Source organism: Typopeltis vanoorti, chromosome 9 (assembly GCF_054136105.1).
Source record: "Typopeltis vanoorti isolate ZY-2024b chromosome 9, IOZ_Tvanoo_1.0, whole genome shotgun sequence".
Taxonomy (NCBI): Eukaryota; Metazoa; Arthropoda; class Arachnida; order Uropygi; family Thelyphonidae; genus Typopeltis; species Typopeltis vanoorti.
In genome coordinates, this window is record NC_143557.1 from 31,718,479 (window position 1) to 31,743,536 (window position 25,058).

Consider the following 25,058-nt stretch of genomic DNA (forward strand, 5'->3'; position numbering starts at 1 on the left):
CTGAAAAATATTTTGTGTTATAAGGAAATGCAACTATGTATTCATTGGAAGTAGTTGGAAGCTTTTCCACTTGGTTATACTATAAATTAAAGATACCAAGAAATTTTATTAAAATATTCTGGATTAGAGATAGTTGAAAGTTTTTCCACTTGGTTATACTATAAATTAAAGATACCAAGAAATTATATACGTGGTTTAATTCTTTATCCAAGTGTAAGCAAACAAAGTTTGTACCTGAAATATAATAGAGACTTCAATAAAGGTCAAAACCTGTCTGGGTAGTGACCCTTCCCATAATGCATAGCATTATACATACGTATAAGGATATACGTATCCCATAATGCTTTGCATTATGGGATATTAAGGCAAGTGATGTGAAGTTATTAGCTTCTATATACAAGTTGCCCTGTCCTGATTATATTTCAGGTGCAAACTTTGTTTGCTTACACTTGGATAAAGGATTAAATCGAAGTATATAATTTCTTGGTATCTTGGTTTATTCATATATATAAATCAACAGAAACAAATTTCACAAGCTAAAAGTCAGGAAATGTAAATGCCACATACATGTTTTGTCTGCTTAGCCTCAAAATAAACAAATCTTCTGGCATGTTGCTTGTTTTCCAATAACACATTTAACTTCCTGTCATTTTTTCCCAAAGCGATCAGAAGAATCTTTATAAAATTTTTGAAAAATCTTGAAAAAAAAAGTTCCTAGCTTATGAGAAAGTTTTACTGCAGGTGATCAAGAAATTTACCAGTTTTCCTTGACAATTACAAGTAACTTGTTTTGATGAAATGGTAACTGATGCAAAATAACAGGCAAGGCCCAAACTAATTACAGTGTAATTCAGTTTCCAAATTAAAGGAATTTCATCCAGAATAAATTACTCTATTTTGCAGCATTTTCAATAATTTCATGCTTCATCTAGATACACGCTTCATTTCCAGGCTGGTTTGACTGCTTAATTCTGGATCATCTGGTGGGTAGTGGGGCAGGAGCTGCACTCTGGCTATTCCTTTTCATTTTCCTGGTCTGACATACATTTTTTTTTTTTTCAATCCAACATTTTTCCAATTCTCTGTGTTACTGCACACTGCATCACTCACAGGAAAAGGTGGAGATAAAAATCAACCCAAGATATTTTCTAAGAATAATATAATTACTCACCAACTGTTGACTTGTGATCTCGACATTTTGAATACACTAATCCCTTTCATATATTACTCGTAAGCCATCACACATCTAAATTATTATTGACCATTTTGAAGATGAAGACAATAACATACATTATTCTCACTTGCTGAAAAATTATTGATATATTAATAGTAATGAATATTAGCCAGCCTAGTTGACAGAGTGGTTAGCATACCTACTCTCCAACCAACAGTCTGCAGGTTCATATCCCAGCATGGGCATGGATGTTTGTGATTGTCTTTAGGTGGGATATGAATGTCATTGCTCAGTGTGAGACCAATGCTCTGTTTACTGAAGGCCTGAAGTAGCTTGAAAAAGTTCCATGTTTGGTTGCTAGAGCAGGGTTTCTGGACTATGTAAAAAAAATCATCAAAAATACAAAAAATATATAATTGATAATAATATGGAAAAAAAATTCCTTAGCCCACTTAGGGTACAAAATGTACTTTAGGTATGCAAATAACTTCCATGAGGAGAGCAACATAAAAAAAAAAAAAAAGCAAAACTATCAGCATTATTTCAATATATACAATAAATGTTATCCTTTTATTTACAGTAACGCTTACTATTAATTAAAGAAGAGTCAGACCAGTTGTTCCTTATTTTTTCTTCACTTGTTTCTTTTAATTCAGAATTAAAATAAAGAGGCACCGATACAGGAAACAAAGTCACACGATTATTAGCTAACAATGAGATCCACCTAAATGAAATTAAAATACAAAAAATAATAATATACTATTTGGAATCCAATAATACTAATTTCAAAATATGGAAGATATCTTTTTTCTGTATTAATTTAATACAAACGTTTTGCTATAAATCAACACCTAGACACAGACACATTATTTTATGTGACTCACACCAATGAAAGACTGTAAACCTATAATTCATTAGCACTGTGGGTAGGCTAAAATTTTTTTCTATTTTTATTAATTCTATAATTTTTTTATACTTTTAATATTTTTTTGCATAATCTGGAAACTCTGATGTAGAGACCAAACATGGAAATTTAATTCATGCCACTTCAGGGCTCCAATAAGCAGTCTAACAATGCAATGAAATTTATCTCCCATGTAAAGATGATCACAAACATCCATACTTGCAGGATTTACACCTGCAACCTTCTGGTTAAAAAGTGGATACATGAACCACTTGGCTAACCAGGCTGGTAGGATCAAATAGATGACATTTAAATATACAGTAGTTAAGCTACATGGTGAATGGCTACCATCTTTGTTTTGAAACCTCTGACAGGTATGAATCATAATGTAACATTTGCATTTGTGAAAGAACTTTTATCACATACTATGAGAATGATGATGCTTAATCTCTGAAGCAGTGTGCACATGGATTATTTAGCCCTCAGTGCCATCCATAATACTAATGTGTTTCAACTTTCAAAACTTCATCAGTAGGATTGAAAGAAAATAAAAAAATAATAAAAGAAAAGAGAAGAAAAATAGCATATATCCTTATTATATACAGTAAGGTGAAAATGAGATTGGCACCAAAAAAAAAAAAAAAAAAAGTAATAAATCAAGGTTCACTGTTTTTACAGAATGAATGAAAACTCTTGTAAAGATATAACTGCAGGTCACAAAAGAGTCCTTGAATTCCTTTATGACAGTGCTATGAACTACAAAAAAAAAAGTTCCTTGAAAGCAAATGTTTGGAAAGAAGTAATAATAAAAATGGTTTAACCTTCAATAGACTTTCACAAATCAAATGCTAAAACTAGTCTTCATTTTCATACATGGGAATTAAATGTTGCAATTCTATTGTACGTAATGAACTTTCTTCTTTAGAGAAATAATTTATCAAAGTTACAATCAAAATGACAAATTTCATGCAAACCTCATTCTTTTCTTAATAATAATAATAACTTCATTATACAAATTATGGAAACAACTACCATGTTAAAGTAAAAACTTCAGTTTAATATGGACCAAAATAATCACTTGACGTTTTGACCTTCACATTAAGGTTATCATCTGGAGTATACATGTAAAGATTGCAACTCATTGTGAGTACTTAGGTATGTAATAATTCCGAGCAATTCACATCAAACGTGTCTCTGTTCGTAGTTAATTGTGACAACATAAATAATTAAGATAAAATTGTGTAAGTTAACATTATAAGAGTAAGAAGAGTACTGTACAAGGTAGCGTAAGTTGATATTGAGGTGTGCTTTACATTCAAATTGTATAAGAATGAGTAGTAGGATGTATTAAATTGTATTTAGGTTTTAAGAATAGAAAAATAGGAGAACTAAACTTAATTTAGAGACATTTGTAACTATGAATTCTGACTTGATTGTATAAATGAGTTAATATGGATTGGACAGTGTAATAAGAATTCTTGGTTTAATTAAATGATTTGAACAACACATTGGACTGATTTTTGTCAATGAACTATCCCCAAAAGTTCAAACCTGCATGTGGTAGAGTAATGAAAAGCTGAATATCTATCTTAAATTAAGTGATTAAGTTCAAGCTATGACTGCTCTAAAATAATGATTAAAGTTAGTGAGGAATAAGAACAATATCTGCTTTGTCTTCAGCTTAGAATCTTATAATTTCATACACAATACGTGATCTAACTGCCGCAGTCGAAAAACAAATTTGTTAGACTATAGAGTGTGAGAAAATAAGAAATAATATAGTAGAATGTAACAAATGGTGGCAGCTGGCAATTAAAGCAATTGACATTTCATGACATTTAAACCCTACTAGAAATAAGATTAAGAGAAAGCAAGAAGATTACAAATGACGCGGCTGACCATTACGGTAGACGACATTTTACGACACGTAAAGAAATAACTGAAGATGAAGCAAGACTATTACAATGCAAAGAAACAAGCTAAGCTACAATCTACTTGGTATGCCAAAGTCACATTAATTTGGTCAACTATTAAAACTACTGGCCTGACCTCTGATGAAAAAAAATAATAAATAAATAACCTTACTACATCAATGCTGGAGTCCTGTTGTTATTATTATCTATTTGGTTATGAAAAATAAATGAAGCTAGAGAGCAACATGCCCTCATATAATTACTCATATAATTGGTTTGAGGTTATATTGTGAGTGGTTGTGGAATTTAGTGCTTGTGTAAAATTTGCGATTTTTATCTGTTTAATTGTATTTTTTCCTCAGAAAATTAGAGTATTATAGTGTATTAGCATAGATTTTCATGTTTTTAGAGTATTTAGTATCTTTATAACATAGTAGTGTTGCCTTGTGTTACATTGTTTGTGCTTCAGACAAAAGAAGCCCCAGAGATGAATCACAGGTAACACGAAGCTAATGTCTCAAACAAGGCGTCCAAAGGTTTCCAAGCCTCCTGGACTACTTACATTTATGATGAATACAAAACATAAAAAATTCCATGCCAGCTCGATCTTCGCCTGGAAAAACAAGGATCACGTCGCTTGTTTAGGTGGAGGGCAAGCTTCAAAAAATATGTTACATTCCCCTAATCAACACCACCTCAAGATATGTTCCCTAAACATAGAAGGGATATCTAAATCCAAAGCTGAAGTCATCGGCAAAATAGCCAAAGATAAAGCAATTGATGTCTTGACTCTCCAGGAAACCCATGTGCCTGACACCGCCCTCAGTAGACTAAAGATCCCAGGCCTCATTCCCGTGTCTTATAACTGCCACCTCAAGCATGGTCTAGCAGCCTATATCCGGCCTGGTCTCAAGGATATAACCCAAAGTGTTCCTGATACAGAATACTCCATAGGTATCAAAGTTCAAAATATCACCATCTACAATGTCTACAAACCTCCATCACAATCCTGGCCTGATCAGATGGACAGACCTCCTCCACACCCTGCTATCTATGTTGGTGACTTCAATTCCCATCACACCATGTGGGGCTATTCCTCTAACAACCAGGATGGTAATAATCTAGCAAACTGGATGGATACATATAATTTGTATTTGAATTATGATGCCAAGGACAGCACTCTTTACTCAGCCAAATGGAACAGAACCTACACCCCAGATCTGTGCATAGTCACCAAAGACTCCGAAGACCATCCTCTTCCATCAACCAGAACCATCCTTAACAGATTCCCGAATAGTCAACATTGTCCTACATTAATAGAGATAGGAGCATCAATTCCAGTCATCAGCGGAACACCAATTGTTAGACGGAATCTCCGCAGGTCCAACTGGTCTGTATTTCAGAAACAAATCGAGCAATTCCACCCACTCCTAATTGCTATCCTAGATTTGTTAACCTACTCAAATCTGCAGCAAAAGCCTCTATTCCTAGAGGCTACAGAAAACAATATATCCCATGTTGGAGTAGAGAAAGTGAGGAACTCCTAGCCAAATATGAGGAAACTGAAGATCCAGCTATTGCAAAGGAGCTCATATCAACCCTGGATAAAAATAGAAAGGAAAGATGGATCTCAACCATCAATGAACTCAATTTCGTCACATCTAGTCGAAGAAGCTGGTCACTTTTGAGAAAATTAGGTGGAGCAGAGCCAACGACACACAAAACAACAGAGATAACTCCTGATCAAATGGCTAACCATTTATTGAAAACCTCCAAGATTCATCCCAGCTCTACCAGGAAAATTGCTGTACAAGCTTCCATCAGACAAATCCTGAAGACGGAATCCGAGCTCATACACCCAATATCTCGGGAAGAGGTACAAATAGCCTTAAAACTTACCAAGAATGGCAAAGCTGCAGGAGTGGATGGTATATTCCCTGAATTCCTAAAACATCGTGGTCAACATGGTCAAACATGGCTGGCTGCCCTTTTCTCAGAAATCATCATGACTGGTAAATTACCAAAGCTGTGGCAGGAAGCCAAAATAATTGCTGTGCCCAAACCAGGGAAAGATCCAAATGAAGTGAAAAACCTAAAACCTATCTCCTTGCTTTGCACCACCTTTAAGCTCTTTGAAAGAATTCTCCTTAAAAGAATTTCACCACTCATCGAAAGAGCATTCACGACTGAACAAGCTGGCTTCAGGCCAGGAAGAAGTTGCTGTGACCAGGTCCTGGCCCTGACAACTCAAATTGAAGCAGGCTTCCAGAAGAAACTTAAATCTGGAGCCACTTTCATTGACCTAACATCTGCTTATGACACTGTCTGGATTAGGGGCTCCTCCTAAAACTAGGAAATATTATAAAGCATAAAAAATTCTACAACTTTTTGAATCTATTCTCTTCAACAGAAAGATCTGGATCCATACTGGCGGAAAAAAGAGCAGGCCCAGATTCCTTCACAACAGTCTTCCTCAGGGCTCTGTGTTATCCCCTATACTTTTTAACATCTATGTGTATGATCTACCTCATACCAGATCAAGCAAGTATATGTACGCCGATGACCTGGCGATCTTACATCAATCCACCTCCTTTACCAACCTAGAATCAACCTTGAATACAGACCTGAACACCCTTGAAGAGTACTTCAAGCAGTGGTACTTGAAGCCAAATCCAACAAAAACAGTGTCCTCAGTATTTCACCTGTACAATGCAGAGGCGAATCAACAACTCAACCTTTCCTTCTGTGGAAAAATGGTAGAACATGAGCCTCACCCAAAATACCTTGGAGTGAGCCTGGACAGAAGCCTTACCTATAAAAGGCACATCATCAACTTCTCCAATAAAATTAAAACCAAAAATAACATCACTTCAAGGCTTGCTGGAACAACCTGGGGTTATGGTGCAGAAGTCCTAAGGTCGTCTGCACTAGCCCTTGCATTCTCTGCAGCAGAATATTGTGCCCCTGTCTGGGAAAGAAGTAAACACACACTAACATTATAGACACTCAGCTGAACTCTACCATGCGCACAATTAGTGTGCGCATGGTAGTGAGAAGTACCCCTCTCTCCTGGCTGCTTGTTCCATCTAACATTGCTCCACCACACACATATGGAGAAGACAAGCCTCGATTAAGGAATTTAATAAAGCAATGAGCAACCCACTCACTCCTACCCCTACACCAGACTCTCATAAACCCACCTAGTCTTCGCCTCAAATCTAGAAAGCCTCTCTGGTCCATGGACGAACTCTCTTCAGCTACGCTGCCATCAATATCTGACATATGGAGAGAATACTGGTCCAACAATCTCCCAACAAATGGCTTCCTGGTAGAACATCCCTGTGCTCTGCAGCCTGGTTTTGATCTTCCTAGGAAGATTTGGTCATCCATAAACAAGATCAGAACTCGTCAGGGCAGATGTGGCTATCTTTTACATAAATGAGGGCTGTCAGATCACCCTTATTGTAATTGTTCTCCCGTGGCTCAGAGAACAATCATAGAACAGACGATTACTCATATTGTGTACGACTGCCCAAGGCAGCAATTTCACGGTGGTGGCCTACAAGACATCCACAAGGTGACGGATGTGGCCTTGAATTGGCTTTCCAGCCTGGACCTTGACTGTAGTTGGTATGATGGTGGCAGTGGTTATGGAGGAAACAGAAGATCACGGTCCCGTCTCACCACGAAGACGTTATTCTCATAGTTACTCTCATAGTCCTCATCATAGTATCAGCAGAACTCCTCCTCATGTTAGAAGATGATGATACAGTGTGAAATGGCCTCCTCTAATGGATCAAGTTTTCTCACACAAAACACAACTGCTGTCTACTTAAACCTCGGATACAGAACCCACTACTCAAGTTCTGCATGATGTTACTTACAAAGATGAAATATCTTTATGAAGTGCACATTTAACATCTATATCCTCCTCATTAGTTATCCTTTTACCATTTTATCCACCAATACCATCCTTCCATAATCACTTTCTTCCACTGACCAAGTATCAAAAAAACTCCCTACAATTTCTTTTGGCCTCATTAGATAAGTGCTGCTCATACTGCACTTTTGCTACCTTTACCAAGCAAGTTACCTTTATTACTTGCTCTTTGTACTCTTCACACAACTGGCTATAACTGCTCATCTTGTGCTGTCTTCATAATGTCTCCTTCCCAAATGAATGCTTCACTTCTTCATTCATCAATGTCACACCTTTTTTTTGACCTTGAGAATGCATTCAGGCATTGCCTCTGCCTGACAGTTTCTAAGCAGGTCCCAAGCAGCACCCCATCCAATTCTTCATTCCATGATATAGCCAAAAACTATCTCCTGAGCATGTCATAATCATCAGCCATATAGTTACACATATATCCTTTTCTTACAAAAGTCCTCATATGGCTAGCCACTAAATAATTACTTCGTCATTTTCACCAAGTGAAGGGAGATTTAACATTTCATTTACAATAATGTCCTCTGATGAGATAATCAAATCCAGAACTGTTGATCCCCATGTATCTCTCTTACACACTATGTTAAGTAGCTTTCCCATCAAAACTAAAGAAATTCGTTATCTTTGCCTCCAGATGTTACCTCTTCATTCCAATGTAATTATCAGAATTAAAATCACCCATTATGATCATCCTTTTCTTATTAGTCATTCACCACTCCCCAAATAAAGAACCTAGTCTGCACACTAACCAAGCTCTTAGACAACTTCCAGGTATGATCCCTTGTTCTTCTCCTACTCCTCATGCATTGAAAAATTTCTTTTGTGCCAATCTTAGAGAACCCCTTTGGCAATAACACATATCACATCTCCCTCTCCTCTACCTATCAGCTAAACTCTGCAAACTACACACCTTCGATCTATCCTCAAAGGGAGCATTCCACAGATCTGTCACCAGCTTGTCACTCGCCTCTGAATCCTTTCAAACACTTCCTGATCCCTAAGAAGAAGAGGTGACCAAATCATAGGCTTATAAAATGGAATAATAACCTCCCTGTCTTTACTTGTCAATGTGTTCTTCAACATCCAAGTAATCCTGTTAGAATATTTTTCACTTGGTTATACTATAAATTAAAGATACCAAGAAATTATATACTTGGTTTAATCCTTTATCCAAGTGTAAGCAAACAAAGTTTGCACCTTAAGTATATTCAGGATGGGGCAACTCGTATATAGAAGCTAATGGCTTCACATCATTTGCCTTAGTATCCCATAATTCAGAGCACATATCCTTACGGGTATGTATAATGCTATGCATTATGGGAATGGTCACTACCCAGATCGGTTTCGACCTTTATTGAGGTCTCTTCAGTGGGAGCTAGACCGAGAGGTGACTTCTCCATTACTTCCCATAATTCATAGCATTAAACATACCCAATATGTGCTTTGCATTATGGGATACTGAGGCAATTGATGTGAAGTTATCAGCTTCTATATACGAGTTGTCCCATCCTGAAAATACTTCAGGTGCAAACTTTATTTGCTTACACTTGGATAAAGGATTAAACCAAGTATATAATTTCTTTGTATCTTTAATTTATAATTAAAGTAATCCTCTGAGCTATTTTTTCAACCATTGCAATATGTCCTCTGAATTTCAAATCTCTATCCACAATCAACCTCCATATTCCTAGTCTCATCAATTTCCTGTAATCCAGTACCAACAATATGATGCAACATATGTAATCTTTTCATCCCGAACTGCATTACCTCTCAATATTAAACCGACAACCATTGTCCTTTGCCCACACTGCCAATTATTTAAATCATCCTGCAGGATATCTTAATCACCTTTATCAACTATTGTCTTCCCTAGTTTTGCATCATCAGCAAACAACTGAATACCCATCCTCAAATATTCTTTATCATTTGTGTGGCCCTAGTATAGTCCTGAGACACTTCACTAATCATCCTCATTCATCTTGAGTCTATCCCAAAGTCCAGCAGTATCATGGCGTAGCTATTTCTTTTATCCAATACTGCTATCAACTTATTATAAAATGTGAGTAATTACTGAGGCAGGACCAGCCTTTCACAAAGCCATACTGTCCCTTATAGAGTATCACATTCCTATCTGCCAATCCCTGAATTTTACCTTTAACCAACTTTTCCAATACTTTAACCACCACTCCAAATATACTAATTGGACTGTAATTTGCTACTTCTGTCTTGGAGCCACTTTTATGTAATGCAACTACCTTACCCTCTTTTCACTTCCTTGGAACCTTACTAGAGCTGAGACTTAAAGAACTACGCTAAAGGCAATGCCAATTCTCTTACAGATTCTTGTAGCACAAGAACTGGCATACCATTAGGTCTCAATACTGTAATTCACGTTGATATTTTTCAGTATGTTGAGTACCTCCAGTTCATCTACCTCAATTCTCACATCAGTGTCCGTTACATCAGTAACTGCAAAAACCACCTGAATGATATACCCTTGCAAAGTGATCATTTAGTAACAATTATTTCTTCTGCTTTTGTCACTTGCCTACCATAAGCACTGAGTAAAGTTATCCTTTCATAAAGTTATCATTCTTTTCTCTCAAAATCTGATTTAGCCTTCCTTATTATACTAGTTACCCTTCTTGCCTGTGCTTTGTATTTTTCATGAACATGCTGATCACCTTTTTGTTTATATTCCTTCCATAATGCTTTCTCCTGCTTTATACTGCTACTTACTCACTTAATCCTGACTTGATTTATTCTCTTGACCCTGGGTATGCAAGTCTAATACTGCCTTTTTCAAACATTCCCTGACTACTTCTCCAAGTTGCCACATAAGTTAGTCATAATCAACAGCTTTGTAGTTCCACAGAAACCCATTCTTGATTGAAACATCCACATGAGCAACTTCCTGGAACAAGGCTCCATGATCACTTTCCCTGATTGGAGGTAAAGTTGCTACTGTAGTTATATATAGGTCTTCTGATGCTATTACCAGATACAACACTCTAAAACCTCTGGTTCTCTCCATCACATGCTGTTTCAGGTAATTATCTCTTAATAGCTGTATAAATTCCATATCCATCTTGCCGCATGCCCTTCCTTCTTCCAATCTACATCCCCATAGTTGAAATCTCCCATGATAATTGCTCAGTCTGAACTTATTGAGTTAATCTGCCAATGTATGTCATCCACATCATCTTCTTGACCCCCCAAGTCTATAGCAGCAATCAACAATATATTTTGTCTAATTGGCCTCTATCTCACACCAGACCGCCTCAAGTGAACCATTTCCCTCAGGCCTACAATCGTCCTTAACTTCTATTTTTGTTGGCTGAAATTCTTCAGCTATCATTAATAATACCTCTCCTTCCCCATTTCCTCTATCTTCTCTGAAAATAATATTCACATTCTATTCCTGTAACTAGATCATTCTGTGTCAACTAGGTCTCAATGATGCCAACAATTTTTGGCCAAGTCAAACTGAGACCAATGCTAAAAACTACTCTCCTTTATTTTGGATACTTCAAGCATTTGTGTAAGTGCATTTTCACATTATATCACCTCTACAGCTGCAATCACCTCTTGATTCGAAAAAAAAAACACTGACCAGCGAGGAAGAGTTTTAGCTTTGGGAAGAAATAGAAGTCAGAGGGAGCAAAATCTGGGGAATAGGGTGAATGTTCCAACAATTCATGATACAGATCCCTTAATTTTCCCATTGCTAAAACAGCTTCGAGGGCAGGTGCATTGTCCTGATGAAAGGTGATTTTTTCCTTCTGCAAACCAGGTCTTTTCTCACGAATTTTTTTTTTCTAGTCTGGTTAAAAGATCAGAATAATATTCCCCGGTTATTGTTTTACCCTTTTCAAGATAATTAATAAACAAAATGCCTTTAGCATCCCAAAACACTAATGGCATGACCTTTCCTGCTGATGGAACCGACTTTGTCTTCCTTTGATTCTGGTGTGTAATGATTAATCTAAGTCTCATCCGTAGTAATAAATCGAAGCACAAAATCAGTTTTATTCTTTTTAAAACCCTCCAAGCACTATTCAGAGATTTTCATGCGAGTGCGTTTTTAATCTGCTGTGAGCAAGCACAGCAACCATCTTGTGCAAAGCTTTTTCACTTGCAATTCTTCATGCAAAATATAGCCTACACGTTCTTTTGAAATGCCTATAGTCTCAGCAATTTCATGCACTTTGACTCACAGGTCATCCAATACCATATCATGCACTTGATCAATGATTTCTGGTGTTGTTACACTTTTTGGAAGTCCTTCAACTTGGATCATCTTCAAGGCTAGTACGTCCATGTTTAAACTTGGCAGCACATTTCTTAATTGTCGAAAACAAAAAAGAGTGCCCATAAACTTTTATGAACTTTGAATGACATTCTTTTGTGGTTAAACCTTCTTTTACAAAGAATTTTATAACCACACGATACTCAATTTTATCCATTTCAAGGGATACAGACAACGCTTTTGCTGCAGACAGCTGTATAAAACAAACTACTTTATAGAATAACGCAATTTCACGTAGATGCTTATGACAGATGTACCAACTTAGAAAAAAAAAATTCTTGCCAATAGTGTTGCCATCTATGGCTGAGGCCAAGAACTTTTCAGACCACCCTCATATAGGGTGGTGGTTGTACACTGTACAAATCCTTCATCATCAGACCACACCTGCATTCTCTACTCCCCCCCCCCAAGGCATATTTACAATAATGATAAAGAATTATCTTGTAAAAATCCACACCATTTAAGAAATTTATCTTATTCTGACAGATGCAATAATAACTGCAATCTTAATCCCATTTTGTATCAAATCACTATGAGCAAAAATGCATGCACAAATTAAATCTAACAGGACATAAACTCAATGGAACACTGCATATTAAATTTCAACAATTGCCCAATACTAAAGCTGATTATTTGAAAGTTTCTTTCTAGATGACATTACTACAACATTATTATTTAGTTTTAATAACAATAATATCTATATCAAAAAAAGTTCCTCGGGGGAGCCTGTTTTCAAGTGGCAGATAGGGGAATGCCTCCCATTTCTGGGAGGCATTCCCGCAGACCCATATCTGAAGCATGTTAGGGTTAATCTCCCGATATGCAGATTCAAAAATGATTATGAAAGGAAACAGAAGAAATATATAGCTTGTCCTGATCCTTCCAACTTGAGAATAAATATGACATTTTCTGGTGAAAGCTTTCCTGGAAGACAGTCGGTCGACAAGGAAAAGAGCAAGCCCTCTAAATCCCAACTCTGGAAAACACCTTTAATTGTTTTCAGTTATAACGATCACATGCTCTTAAAATGTAGAAAATTCTTTGACTATGCAGAGCAGCTGAACTGAACAATATTGACGCAATTTGTATCCAAGAATGACTGGAATGACACGAATTGGAATAAAATTGCATCTTCAGCAGAAAAACTTGGCAATGGTGGTGTTGGAATCGTATTCAGTAAAAAAATTATATAATAAAATCGCTGCAATATAGAAAGTATCAAACAGAATATTATCCATACCACTAGAGTCAAATCCCAAGACAACTATTACCTCAGTATACGTGACCACAAAAGTTGCCAAAGAAATCAACAAATCAAAATTTTATGAAGAACTTGCTATTTATCTTTCAAACCTCCTAATGCATAATCGCCACATAACAGGCAGAGATTTTAATGCACAAATTGGAGCAGACTTAGCAGAATCTACCAGAAATATAAGGCAATACATATCACCACACAACAAATCACAATGGACATCTGCTAGCAGAACTTTGCAATGACCGCAACTATATCATTCTCCACATCAAATTTCCTCACCATGCAAACAGAAAAATGGAAAAGAGAGCACCCATAAGGATCAAAATCCGAACTCAATCACATACTTATAAATGGTAAATGGATTAGATCAACATAGAACTGTAGAGCCTACAACACCCTCTTTCTTAACTCAAATCAGAGAATCATTAGTGCTCACATCAAGCTTCAGCTAACAGCTATCAACTCAAAGAAAACAGCAACAAGATATATAAAATGGAACAGTTTAGAAGATCCCTCAACCCAAAATAAATATAAACAAGCCATTTGCAGCAAACGACTAAAAAAACACCTAGTGCTTATGAGTAATAACAATGAAAATAATAACACTTCAATAATTTAATCAAAGAAGCTGCAACAGAAGCACTAGATAAATACAATGGTATCTCGCTAATCCGAACCTCTTTAGTCCGAACCCTCCAGTAATCCGAACTGCTTTTAAATGTAATTTCCCAAAATTATGACTTTACCACATCAATAAAAAATATAAATTTGAAGGATGTAGCATTCTCAGTTGCTGCTGCTTGGGAAGCCATCGAACCTGAAGCAATTCAAGGGTTATGGAAAAAACTGTGGCCTTCTAGAATTTACCAAGATAACTATGGTGATACACAAAAAGAGGAAATTCAAAACTTGCATAATTTGGTTAAAAATATAAATCCAGATGTTGAAATTTCACAAACAGATGTTACGGAATGGATTACAGGTCAAACCGAAAGTGAATTCGAAATCAAATCAGAAGCTGAAATTATAAATATGACACTACAGAATGAATTAGAAGACGATAAAGAACTCAGAGAACAAAAAGTAAAACATGAAGAGGCGGTTGACAGTTTTGATATGTGTATAGAATGGGCTAAGCAGAATGATACGCCATTCCACAAAATTTTATTGCTAATGCTGCTCTGAGAAGAAGTATTCGAAAAAAGTTTAGTTTCCAAGAAGCAAAAGAAAATCAGTGACTTTTTTTACAAAGAAATAAAAAAACTGTTTTGTGTTATTTTGTGAAACTTTTTTTGTGTGTGTTGTGAACAAGAAAGTGATATTTTATACACAAATAAAGTTATGTACTGAACTATGCAATTTTATTAAATCAGAGTTCTCAACAATACAGTACATACAAACTAAATTTTTTACTAAAATATACTTGTGTATTGTATTATTTTTTAAGTTTTACATTACCGTACAGTAGTTTTTTTTTCTATCAGTTACTTCATTTATTTACAGAATTAAATTGATGTACCATTAGAATCTGATTATTTTCGTCTTAAACACTAGTTATTGTTGTCTCTTGGGGGAAAATTCGCTAATCCGAACTTTTCGCTAATCCGAACGAGCACGGTTTTTATTAGTTCGGATTAGTGAGATACCACTGTATATCCCTAAACCAGCAGAAAATCGGGTGTCACAGAATTCCATAAAACGGATTTATTAATCAGTTTTATGGAAATATCTAGAAATATTTTACAGAAATATCCTCAAGCAAAGAATGAGACAACTCAACAGTGAACAGATAAAGCAAAACTTCGAGATAATAAGTAACCAAGTATATGAGTTCCTAAACAGAGAATCCCTCATACAAAACATATGTCAAACTTTGAAGGATTATCATAGAAACCATAAGACCAAAGAAGCCTTCTAGATTGTGAAACATCTTAGTAACAAAGAAAGGAAATCAAAAAAATTAAGAATTAAAGATAAAGATGGTAAAAGTTTTAACTATAGAAGACAAAGAATCATCAGAATAGAAAAATAATTTTAAAAGTTTACTTAACATTAAAAATATTTCACAAACTCCACTGCCCAGAATTAAAATAAGTGAAGAAATACTTAAAATCTGCAACAACTTCACTCTTGACGAACTCAAAACAGTACTCAGCAAGCAAAAAATGGGTGAAGTCGCAGGGACTGATAGAATACTCTATCAGAATATGAAGCCATACTCTACGGTGGGAAACCAACTACAGAATATTTTCCTCAATATATGCAATAACGCTCTCAGGAAAGAAAGAAGGTATAATTATACCTTCTTTCTTTCCTGAGAGCGTTATTGCATATTTGAAAGAGGGTATAATTATACCAATACCAAAAAAAAGAAACTAAATAAACCAGAAAACTAACATAGAATAACTCTATTACCGTCTGAAACTTTACAATAAAATGATTCTTAATCGTATGAACCTTATATTTCCCTCACTACTAAGGAAAAATCAAGCAGGATTCCTAAAGAACAGAAGCATATTAGAACACATTCACAGTGCAAGAACATTACTGGAAAGTTCCAAAGACAAGAATATTCCTCTTGTCCTCAATTTCATAGACTTTACAAAGGCATTTGATTCCATTAGTAGAATTAACATGTTTAGTATTCCCAACAAAATTATTGAAGCGATTGCAACACCTTAATCAAGATTTTCATGATTATGTTCTTGTCAATAGAGAATTGACAGAAAAATTCCCTATAACAACAGGAGTTCTACAAGGAGACACCTTGGCTCCCTTCCTGTTTATAATAACCCTAGACTACATTTTCAGGATGGTTGAGGACAGATTTGGCAATGTTAACAACCAACGACAAACAACTCTGTCTCAGTGACCTCAGCTACGCAGACAACATAGTATTAATAGATTGATCTTTATCCAAAGCAAACACTCTGAGAAATAATGCCAAGCTGCAAAAATATTTGGATTGACAGTTAACTCAAATAAAACTAAAATTCTCACAAATATAGTACAAGGTTCCAACATTACAGAACACAACCAACTTTTAGAAAAGTAGAAGACTTCCAATACTTAGGTTCAAATATAAATAATACTGTAAATGGCATAATATTAAGAAAATACAAAGATCTCAATCAACACAGGAATCTAAAAAATATATGGAAACCACTCTCATCACCCTGGAAACAAAAATTGGCTTTACAAAGCAAGCTCTAAGGCTATCTTCTTATATGGTGGAGAAACATGGAATATTTCCACCCAAAAAGCAACAAAAACCATTAATAGCTTTAAAACGGCCTGTTTAAGACTGTTACCCAGTTACTCCTGGAAGGATCACATTCTTAATTCCACTATTTTAGAAGATGCAAAACAAAAACTCTTGATTGAAACCCATCGCAGACATCAACTTGATTGGCTTGGACATCTGAGATATGCTTCTTCTCGATACTTTGACATCTTAGTCTTATATACTCCCTCAAATGGACAAAGATGGAGAGGAAGACCAATTAAACAATTCTGGCAGTATATTAACCATCTTATCAGCACAGATTCTCTCACTCTCCATGAGAAATAATTCAACTGGCTCAAAACAGAGAAGCCTGGAAAGCTACATATAATATTTAACTTTTTCTTATTCCTATTTATTTAGCTTGTTTCCTTATTTACAATTTGTATATTGCAAATAAACCATGATGACCAAAAAAGTTAGTTATAATGATAGTGCTGCAACTTGTGGTCTATTTATTTTCTAAAAAATCATGAAGAGCCTGCTTACCACTGTTGATGTATATTAGCTTTTAGGTGTGCACCTAGAGGTCCATAATTTAAAGAAATAATAGAATCACCCTTCAGTAATGGGGTCAGAATTCCATGTTTCTTACAGAGGGCAAGAATTCTGTTCAGCTGGGACTGATTTGTAGATACTGTCATATGTGAAACTGTTAAAAAAAGATAATTTGTCATTTAATTTTTATATTACATTAAATATATCAGGGTAGATATATTTAATTAGATATATATTTATATATAAATACACAAACACATACACCTACACACACATGTAACTAAACAGTGTCTTCCATATATTCAGGGACATATCGATCATAAAGCTAAAAATATGGAAAAATGTTAAGAGAGAAAAGTTGTGTTACAAATCATGTATTTCTTATCTCAAGTGCTGGAAATTTTTTATCATGTAGACGTTCTAATGATAATATTCTTTCAACAGTAAAAGTGATGGCAACATTGCAAAGTAGTTATCTTATAGAAAAAAGGAAAATAGGTACATAAAGAATAAGAAAATTAATAATAATAGAATAATACAAGATAATTCAGTGGTCTCTATCAGTCGCACATGACTGATAGAGAATGGCAAGATATATCTGTGCAGGCAATGTAGTACAATGACTTACATGAAATGATATAATATGTATAATTATAAGTATGCCATATGATACAGTACTCATCTTTTTATTTTACTTTTTCATTTTATTATTTTTTTAAGATAACAAAAATCATAAAACTGTCTTTTTTTTTTATTATACATGATAGCCCATAAGTGATTTAAACATTTAATAACATTTTATTTATTACTTAAATAAAGAGCCAATAAGCTTCACTTTGGCGATGTAAAATTATTTAAATTAAGGAGATATTAAATCCCACATTATTTCAAAGCCAAATAAGAAACTCAAAGATAGAAATCAAAGAATATAGCAAACTATAAAAGTTTTGGCAGATTGTAGAGTAAGATAAAACACATGGTTCAATACTAGGGCAACTCGTAGCAAAGGTGGGTAAAGTTCTGATCACTATTCTTAGTATTTCCCATAACGTAAAACACATCTCCTAGGAGATGTATGATGTTATACATTATGGTGGAAGGTCACACTACCCAGACCAGTTTCGACCTTGGGGCCAGACCAACATGAAACTCTTTGATTTCTATCTTTGAGTTTCTTATTCGGCTTTGAAATAATGTGGGATTTAATATCCCCTTAATTTAAATAATTTTATTTATTATTTTTATTTTTTTTTTATTATTATTTTTATTTATTTTTATTTATTTTTTATTCACATCAAATGCCTTTATTTTCAGGTCCACAAAGAAGGGGATCCTTTCTATGGCATGTTCAATGACATCTGTTAATGTTTCTGGGTGCAGCTCCCTAATTTCTGCACGAATGTCCAGCTGTTCGACTTCTGGGGCTTGTTCACATACACCTTTTCCTTTAGGTGATCCCATAGGAGAATATTCGTGCAGAAGTTAGGGAGCTACGACCAGAAACATTAACAGCTGTCATGGAACATGCCATAGAAAGAACCAGTCTTTGGAAAGCCAAAAATGGAAGTTCTTTGTGTGATGTGGTTTTTCATAATTAATAAAAAAATCTACAGGTTCTGTCTTTCATTATTGCAAAAAAAAATAATAATAAAAATAATTAATAAATAAAAAATTTATTAAATGTTTAAACCCCTTCATGACTTATGGCTCAACCTAGATATAAATATATAGTAATGAAATTACAGAGGATAGATTAGCAAATAATGTATCTTCTGAAATTACAATAGTATTCTCATCAAAATAACATCCCTTGATCTATCAAATGCGTTATTATGAAACTGTTTGGATGACTTATATCAACTATTGTACAATTCATAGGCGATAATATTTTCAAAATCCAACGTGGTCTGGATGCTTTTACTCCTAGTACTGCATAACGATATTCATTTCATAACTTATTTTAACAGTAGTACAACACTAAACCAATTAAATTATAATAAAGATGTTTATTAACTGGCTTATATTTCAGTGGATTATTTCAAACCAGCATCTTCAGAGCACATTATTGCAACAAGTAATGAAGATGCTGGTTTGAAATCAAACAAAATTATAAGCAGGTTAATAAACATCTTTTTTATAATTAAGTTAGTTTGGCATTGTAATACCATTAAAATAAGTTATGAATGACATTCAACATCTGAGCTTATCTATTAGATAAGCTCAGATGTTGCTCTATTCACTGCAGCTCTATTCATTTTGCATGTAGCTATACATTTCTTTTATGGACCACTTTTATATGGGCATGCTCTATATCTGATAGATATTTACCTACAGTATGTTGACAAAAGTATTTCGACAACTAGTTGCTGTCAAAAAAAATGCTTCTTAATTGCATTTCTAATACTGAGTGAAACCACCTTTGGCCTGAATGACAGCAACTACCCTTCGAGGTATACTTTCGACCAATTTCTGATACGTCACAACAGGAATATTCTTCCATTCCTCACACAAAGTCACCCCCATTGCTGATGACAGTCTCTATGGTCTGGAGCGAATTAAGTGTTCTTATTAGTCCCAAAAATGTTTGATAATGTTGAAGTCTGGACCCTGAGCTGGCCAGTCCAACACTTCAACACTGTTTCGTAGAAACCAGTCTTGGACATTTAGTACAGTATGGCATGGAACACTGTCATGCTAAAACATGCAAGGGCTCCAGAATGTCCAGGCAGCCATCAGACATCACGGGTTTTGGGCTAAGTCCACCAATGGACCAAGTCCCATCCAACTGAAATACTCCAAGCCTACACCAAAATTGACATTTGGAATGATGCAGCAGTGCTGAAACTGTTCCTCAGGTAATCTCCAGATTCAAACAAGACCATCAAAGTGAAACATTTGGAATCGTGATTCATCTCTCCACAAAACTCTTTTTCAATCATCTATAGTCCAGGAATGGTGTGATGTGTGGCTTGTACACAGCAGCTTTATCGATAATCTAAAGCATGCAACTCTAACAGTTCTAGTGCTGACTTATGGACCTGCTGCATATTCCAGGTAGTCTGCGAGGTCTACCGCTGATGACATGTAGGATGCTCAAACATTTCAAGACAGAGCTCATCTCTCTCAGTGAGTGTCAGTGGCTTTGCATGTTATCCTGCTGTCATTTGTACATGGAAAGTACAAATTACATAAGCAACAGTGGATTTCAGTATACTGAGACAGGAAGCAATGTCACAGACAGAAAGATCACTGATGTGACACCAAAATACCATCTCATACTGGAAGTCTATCAGTTCAGCTGATCGTGGTATCCTGACATTGAGCGCAGTGCAAAACATGCAGCACGTTCCACCTTTTATTACCAGACTTATGCAGACACTCCCTGAATATTTCACAATATTTTTTGTGAATATAATATTCAGTAAAACTTGAATCTGGTTCAGGTGATAATAAGTTATCATATTCAAATAAAGCACAAATATACATACATAGTGCTACGGCTATGCGAATAGAGTGGGGAAATGTAATCTACAAAATTTCGTAAGCAGGTGCAGGAGGAATATAATATTTCATATTATACACACACACACACATGCAACATCTTAAACAGAATCTAAACAGCCAAATTCAAATTATATGTGGCAATTGTTAAAGCTGGTAGGTTCCTTTAATTTTGCAGCTAGCCATTTCCCCCACCCTCCTTCCCAAACATTTTTCATGATTAGGGTGACTATTCTTTGCTTATGTAGTACATAAACATTTTCTGAGAGTAGAAAAAAAAAAAAAAGAAACCTTTCTCGATGTATTTTTCTATTTTCTATTTTGTTCACATTCAATTTCTGATTTTTTTTTCAGCTGATACATATATTTTCAAATATGAAATTTTATCTAAAACTAGCTGTCTGATAACTCTCTTTTGTCAAAACATAAATGAGAAAGCAGTTCAATGGGCTAACTTTAACCTATCTGAAGTGTTTTAACTCACTGAACTGATTTCTCCATAATTACAAATATGACACACAGTTATTGAAGAATTTAACTAATCATTCAACAAACCATTACTTTGTATACTGCTGTTGTTTAGTTTTTATTTAGCAAAGAATTTAAGGTTGGTGGAACAAATCTGCAAGAAATGTTTTCCTTCTAAGTTATTTCCAAGTCAAATCATTGTTAATGACACAAATTCTTTAAATTTCATGTCATTTGATACTTGTTCTACTACTGGGCCTATAAAGTTATTGAAGTCATTAAATGTATTAAAAAGGCACTTCAGATTGTCAAACCTTTTTAAATCCTTTTTTTTTTTTTTTGGAAAGCAGTATATGTTTCCCAACAATTTCTTGTCAAGTCTATGTCACAGCATTTTTTTTTTTTTTTTTTTTTTTTTTTTTGTGAAATTGAACTAAAAGACCTCAAAAGCCTTGTGGTCATCCAGAGTTTGTAATGTATAAAATAAAATCTTGTATATTTTTTTTTAGTATTATTATTACGGGCAACTCCAAGGAGTCCTTAGACTCATCGAGGAAGGCCCTAAACATCATATCAAGAACAACTATTTAACATTCACACAGTATCTATCATACTTTGCCTTGAACTCATTCACAGTCATGGAACCCACAACAGACTCTGGCAGTCTATTCCACTCATTTACCACTCTCCAAGTAAAAAACCTAGCTCTAACACCCTTACTAACCACACTGTTGCCCAGTTTCCATGGATGGTCCTTAGTCCTCCCACCACCAGTCCTGTTCTCAAAAATATCCTCTGAGAACTAATCTTATTCCTATATTTATCCTCTGAGAACTTATAGAAACCCTTCAGTAATTTGAATGTCTCAATCATATCACCCCTTTTCCACCTATCAACCAATTTATGCAACCCACAAATCTTCAACCTGTTCTCATAAGGTTCATTCCATAGCCCTGCTATCATCTTGGTCACTCGCCTCTGGATCCTCTCCACCTCCTCCCCATCAAGAAGAAACCCTGGCATCCAAATCTGGGCACAGTAGTCAAGAGGGGGTCTTATGAAGGCTCGATACAGAGGAACAATAACTTGCTTGTCTCTGCTCATCAAAGTATTCTTCAGTAACCAAGTGATTTGATCAGCAGTTGATTTAGCACTTTTGCAACGTGCCCCCTAAACTTCAACTCTCAATCCACTAACGTTCCTAAATCCCTGGCCTCATAAATCTCCTGGAGTACAGTTCCACCAATGTGATATACTGCTGCTAATCTTTTCACCCCAAATTGCATAACCTTACACTTTGCCACATTAAATTGACATCCATTCTCCTTAGCCCAGTCCTCCAATCAATCCAAATCATCCTGCAAAATTTTGACATCATGTGCATTCACTATTGCTCTACCCAACTTTGCATCATCAGCAAATAAATGAACAGTTCCTCTCAGATCCTTTCCTATACCATTAATGAACAAATTGAACAGTAGTGGTCAAAGAACAGAACCCTGCAGCACACTACTAGTAATAGGCCTTCTTTTTGACTCCACTCCTGAATAACCTACTCTCTGATATCTCTCCATCACCCTCCTATCCATCTCACTAATCCTATATCCATCCCCATGCGCTGCAGTTTAATGATTAGAATTCCATTTGGTATCATGTCAAAGCCCAGCAAAGTCAAGCAGTGTCACTGTAAATCTATTACCCTTATCCAATTCAGTCGTCACTGTGTTATAAAATGTAAGCAAGTTACTGAGGCATGATCTACCCTTCACAAAACCATGCTGTCCCCTATACAGTATCCAATTTTCATCTATCCATTCCTGTATTTTTCTCTTGACTACTTTCTCCGACCTTGACAACGACTCCTGATATGCTGATCAGTCGGTAATTTGCAACAGCAGTCCTGGAATCTCCTTTATGCAGTGGAACTATTTCCCCCTCTTTCCACCCCTCGGGACTAAACCAGACCCAAGACTCAAATTAAACAAAATGGTCAAGGGCATTGACAATTATTTAGTCGCTTCATGTACGACCCAAGCTAGTATACCATCCAATCTCACAGATGTATGCACATTAAGGTTTTGTAATAGACTATTCACCTCCACTTCATTCACCACTATTCCCATATAAGCTATTGGTTCCTTCATTCCTACAATATCACCACCTGGATGATATACTCTTGCAAAGTGCTCGCTCAGTAATTCCACTATATCAACTGATTCAGTTACCTCCCTACCATCGCCATTCCTTAAAATCATTCTGCTGTATACATTTTTTCTTTTACTTGCAGCTTATCGAAAAAAACTGTTTGGGATTCTCTTTAGCTTACATGGCTAATTCCCTTTCGTAATCCGCTTTTGCTTTTCTTACCACCCTTGTTACCATCCTGGCCTGAGCTTTATACTGTTCCTGCGCCTGCTGGTCACCTTTCTCCTTAAATCCCCTCCACAATTGTTTCTTTTTTTGAAGCTCAAGCTTAATAGTGTTATTCATCCATTTAACCCCTACTTGATTTACTATTCGGACTCTAGGTATACAGTCAGCATTACCTCCTGCAAATGCTCCTTAACCACCTCCGATGCGCTATCAACATCCAGCCCTTGCAGTTTTACATGCCATGGCACAAGCAATCTCCTAAGCTTATCATACTTACCAGCCTGGTAATTCCACATGTACCCTGTCTTAATTGAAAATTCCACACATTTAGTCACCTCCCAGGTCAAGACCTTATGATCACTCTCATCAATTGGTGGCAACATGGTCATATTCATTATAGTCAAATTCTCAGATGCAATTACTAGGTCAAGCACCACTCTCAAATCCCTAGTGTTTTTCATTACATGCTGTCTCAAATAGTTATCCCTTAATAACTGCATAAAATCCAATTCCTTCCTCCCATGTGTTCTCTCCTCCTTCCAATCAATGTTACCATAGTTGAAATCTCCCATAATAATTACCCTCCTTCCACTCATTGAGTCTATTTGATTATGCATACTATCTCCACCATCTATTCCATCACCTGGTCTATAGCAGCACCCAACTGTATATTTTGTTCTGCTAGTCTCAATCTCAAATTTTTTATACATTACAGAATGCTATCTTGTCTTCATAGCACAACCACTTGAATTCCTCGAATCTTCTGTATTGAAACCATATCCTGATTGTTTTTATCTCATGATATAACCGAACTAATTTCTCCAGTGTTGTTAATATATACTGGTCCTTATCTTTGCCGTCAGTTTTGCACTTCACAAAAGTCTTGCAGCTTGCATTTCCTTTCATTTATTGTCCATAATGAAAGGTCAATTTATGCAACTTATCCATAAAAATAATTCAACAGGAAAGACCAATAAAGTTTGTGAAATAATACACCTTGCAAAAACAACAAAAAATAGTCAACGTTAGCAATGGAGTCAGACGAACTTCTCATGATCATGTCAATAACTTCTCATGATCCATTCTCCAGCTAGTCTTTGCAAGGTAATTGTTTTGTTTTTAAATAACATTGTTAAAAAGTCTTTTCATCACGTATGTATGTTCATTTATATATTGGAAGTTTTTTTCACTTGGTTAGACTATAAATTATATATTTAGTGTAATCCTTTATCCAAGTGTAAGCAAACAAAGTTTGCACCTGAAGTATCTTCAGGACTGGGGCAACGCGTGGTCAAGCTTCAGATCACTAGCCTTAGTATCCCATAATGCAAAGCACATCTCCTTGCGGAGATGTATAACGTTATGCATTATGGGAAGGGTCACTACCCAGACCGGTTTCGACCTTTATTGAGGTCTCTTCAGTGGGAA

At 35.6% G+C, this 25,058-nt stretch overlaps 1 protein-coding gene across 2 annotated transcripts in view; it reads right to left on the reverse strand.

Annotated features, from left to right (window-relative positions):
* The window catches only part of LOC150102954 (DNA polymerase subunit gamma-2-like), a 130,595-nt gene that overhangs the window by 80,067 nt on the left and 25,470 nt on the right, over positions 1-25,058 (reverse strand). The window contains exons 2-3 of one of the 2 annotated variants that reach the window (XM_090398366.1): positions 17,280-17,442; positions 1,765-1,898 (exon numbers count right to left, since the gene is read on the reverse strand). In XM_090398366.1, coding sequence (XP_090254492.1) covers positions 1,765-1,898; positions 17,280-17,442 — 297 coding nt within the window. The remainder of the gene's footprint in view (positions 1-1,764; positions 1,899-17,279; positions 17,443-25,058) is intronic. The other variant, XM_090398367.1, reaches the window with a different exon arrangement.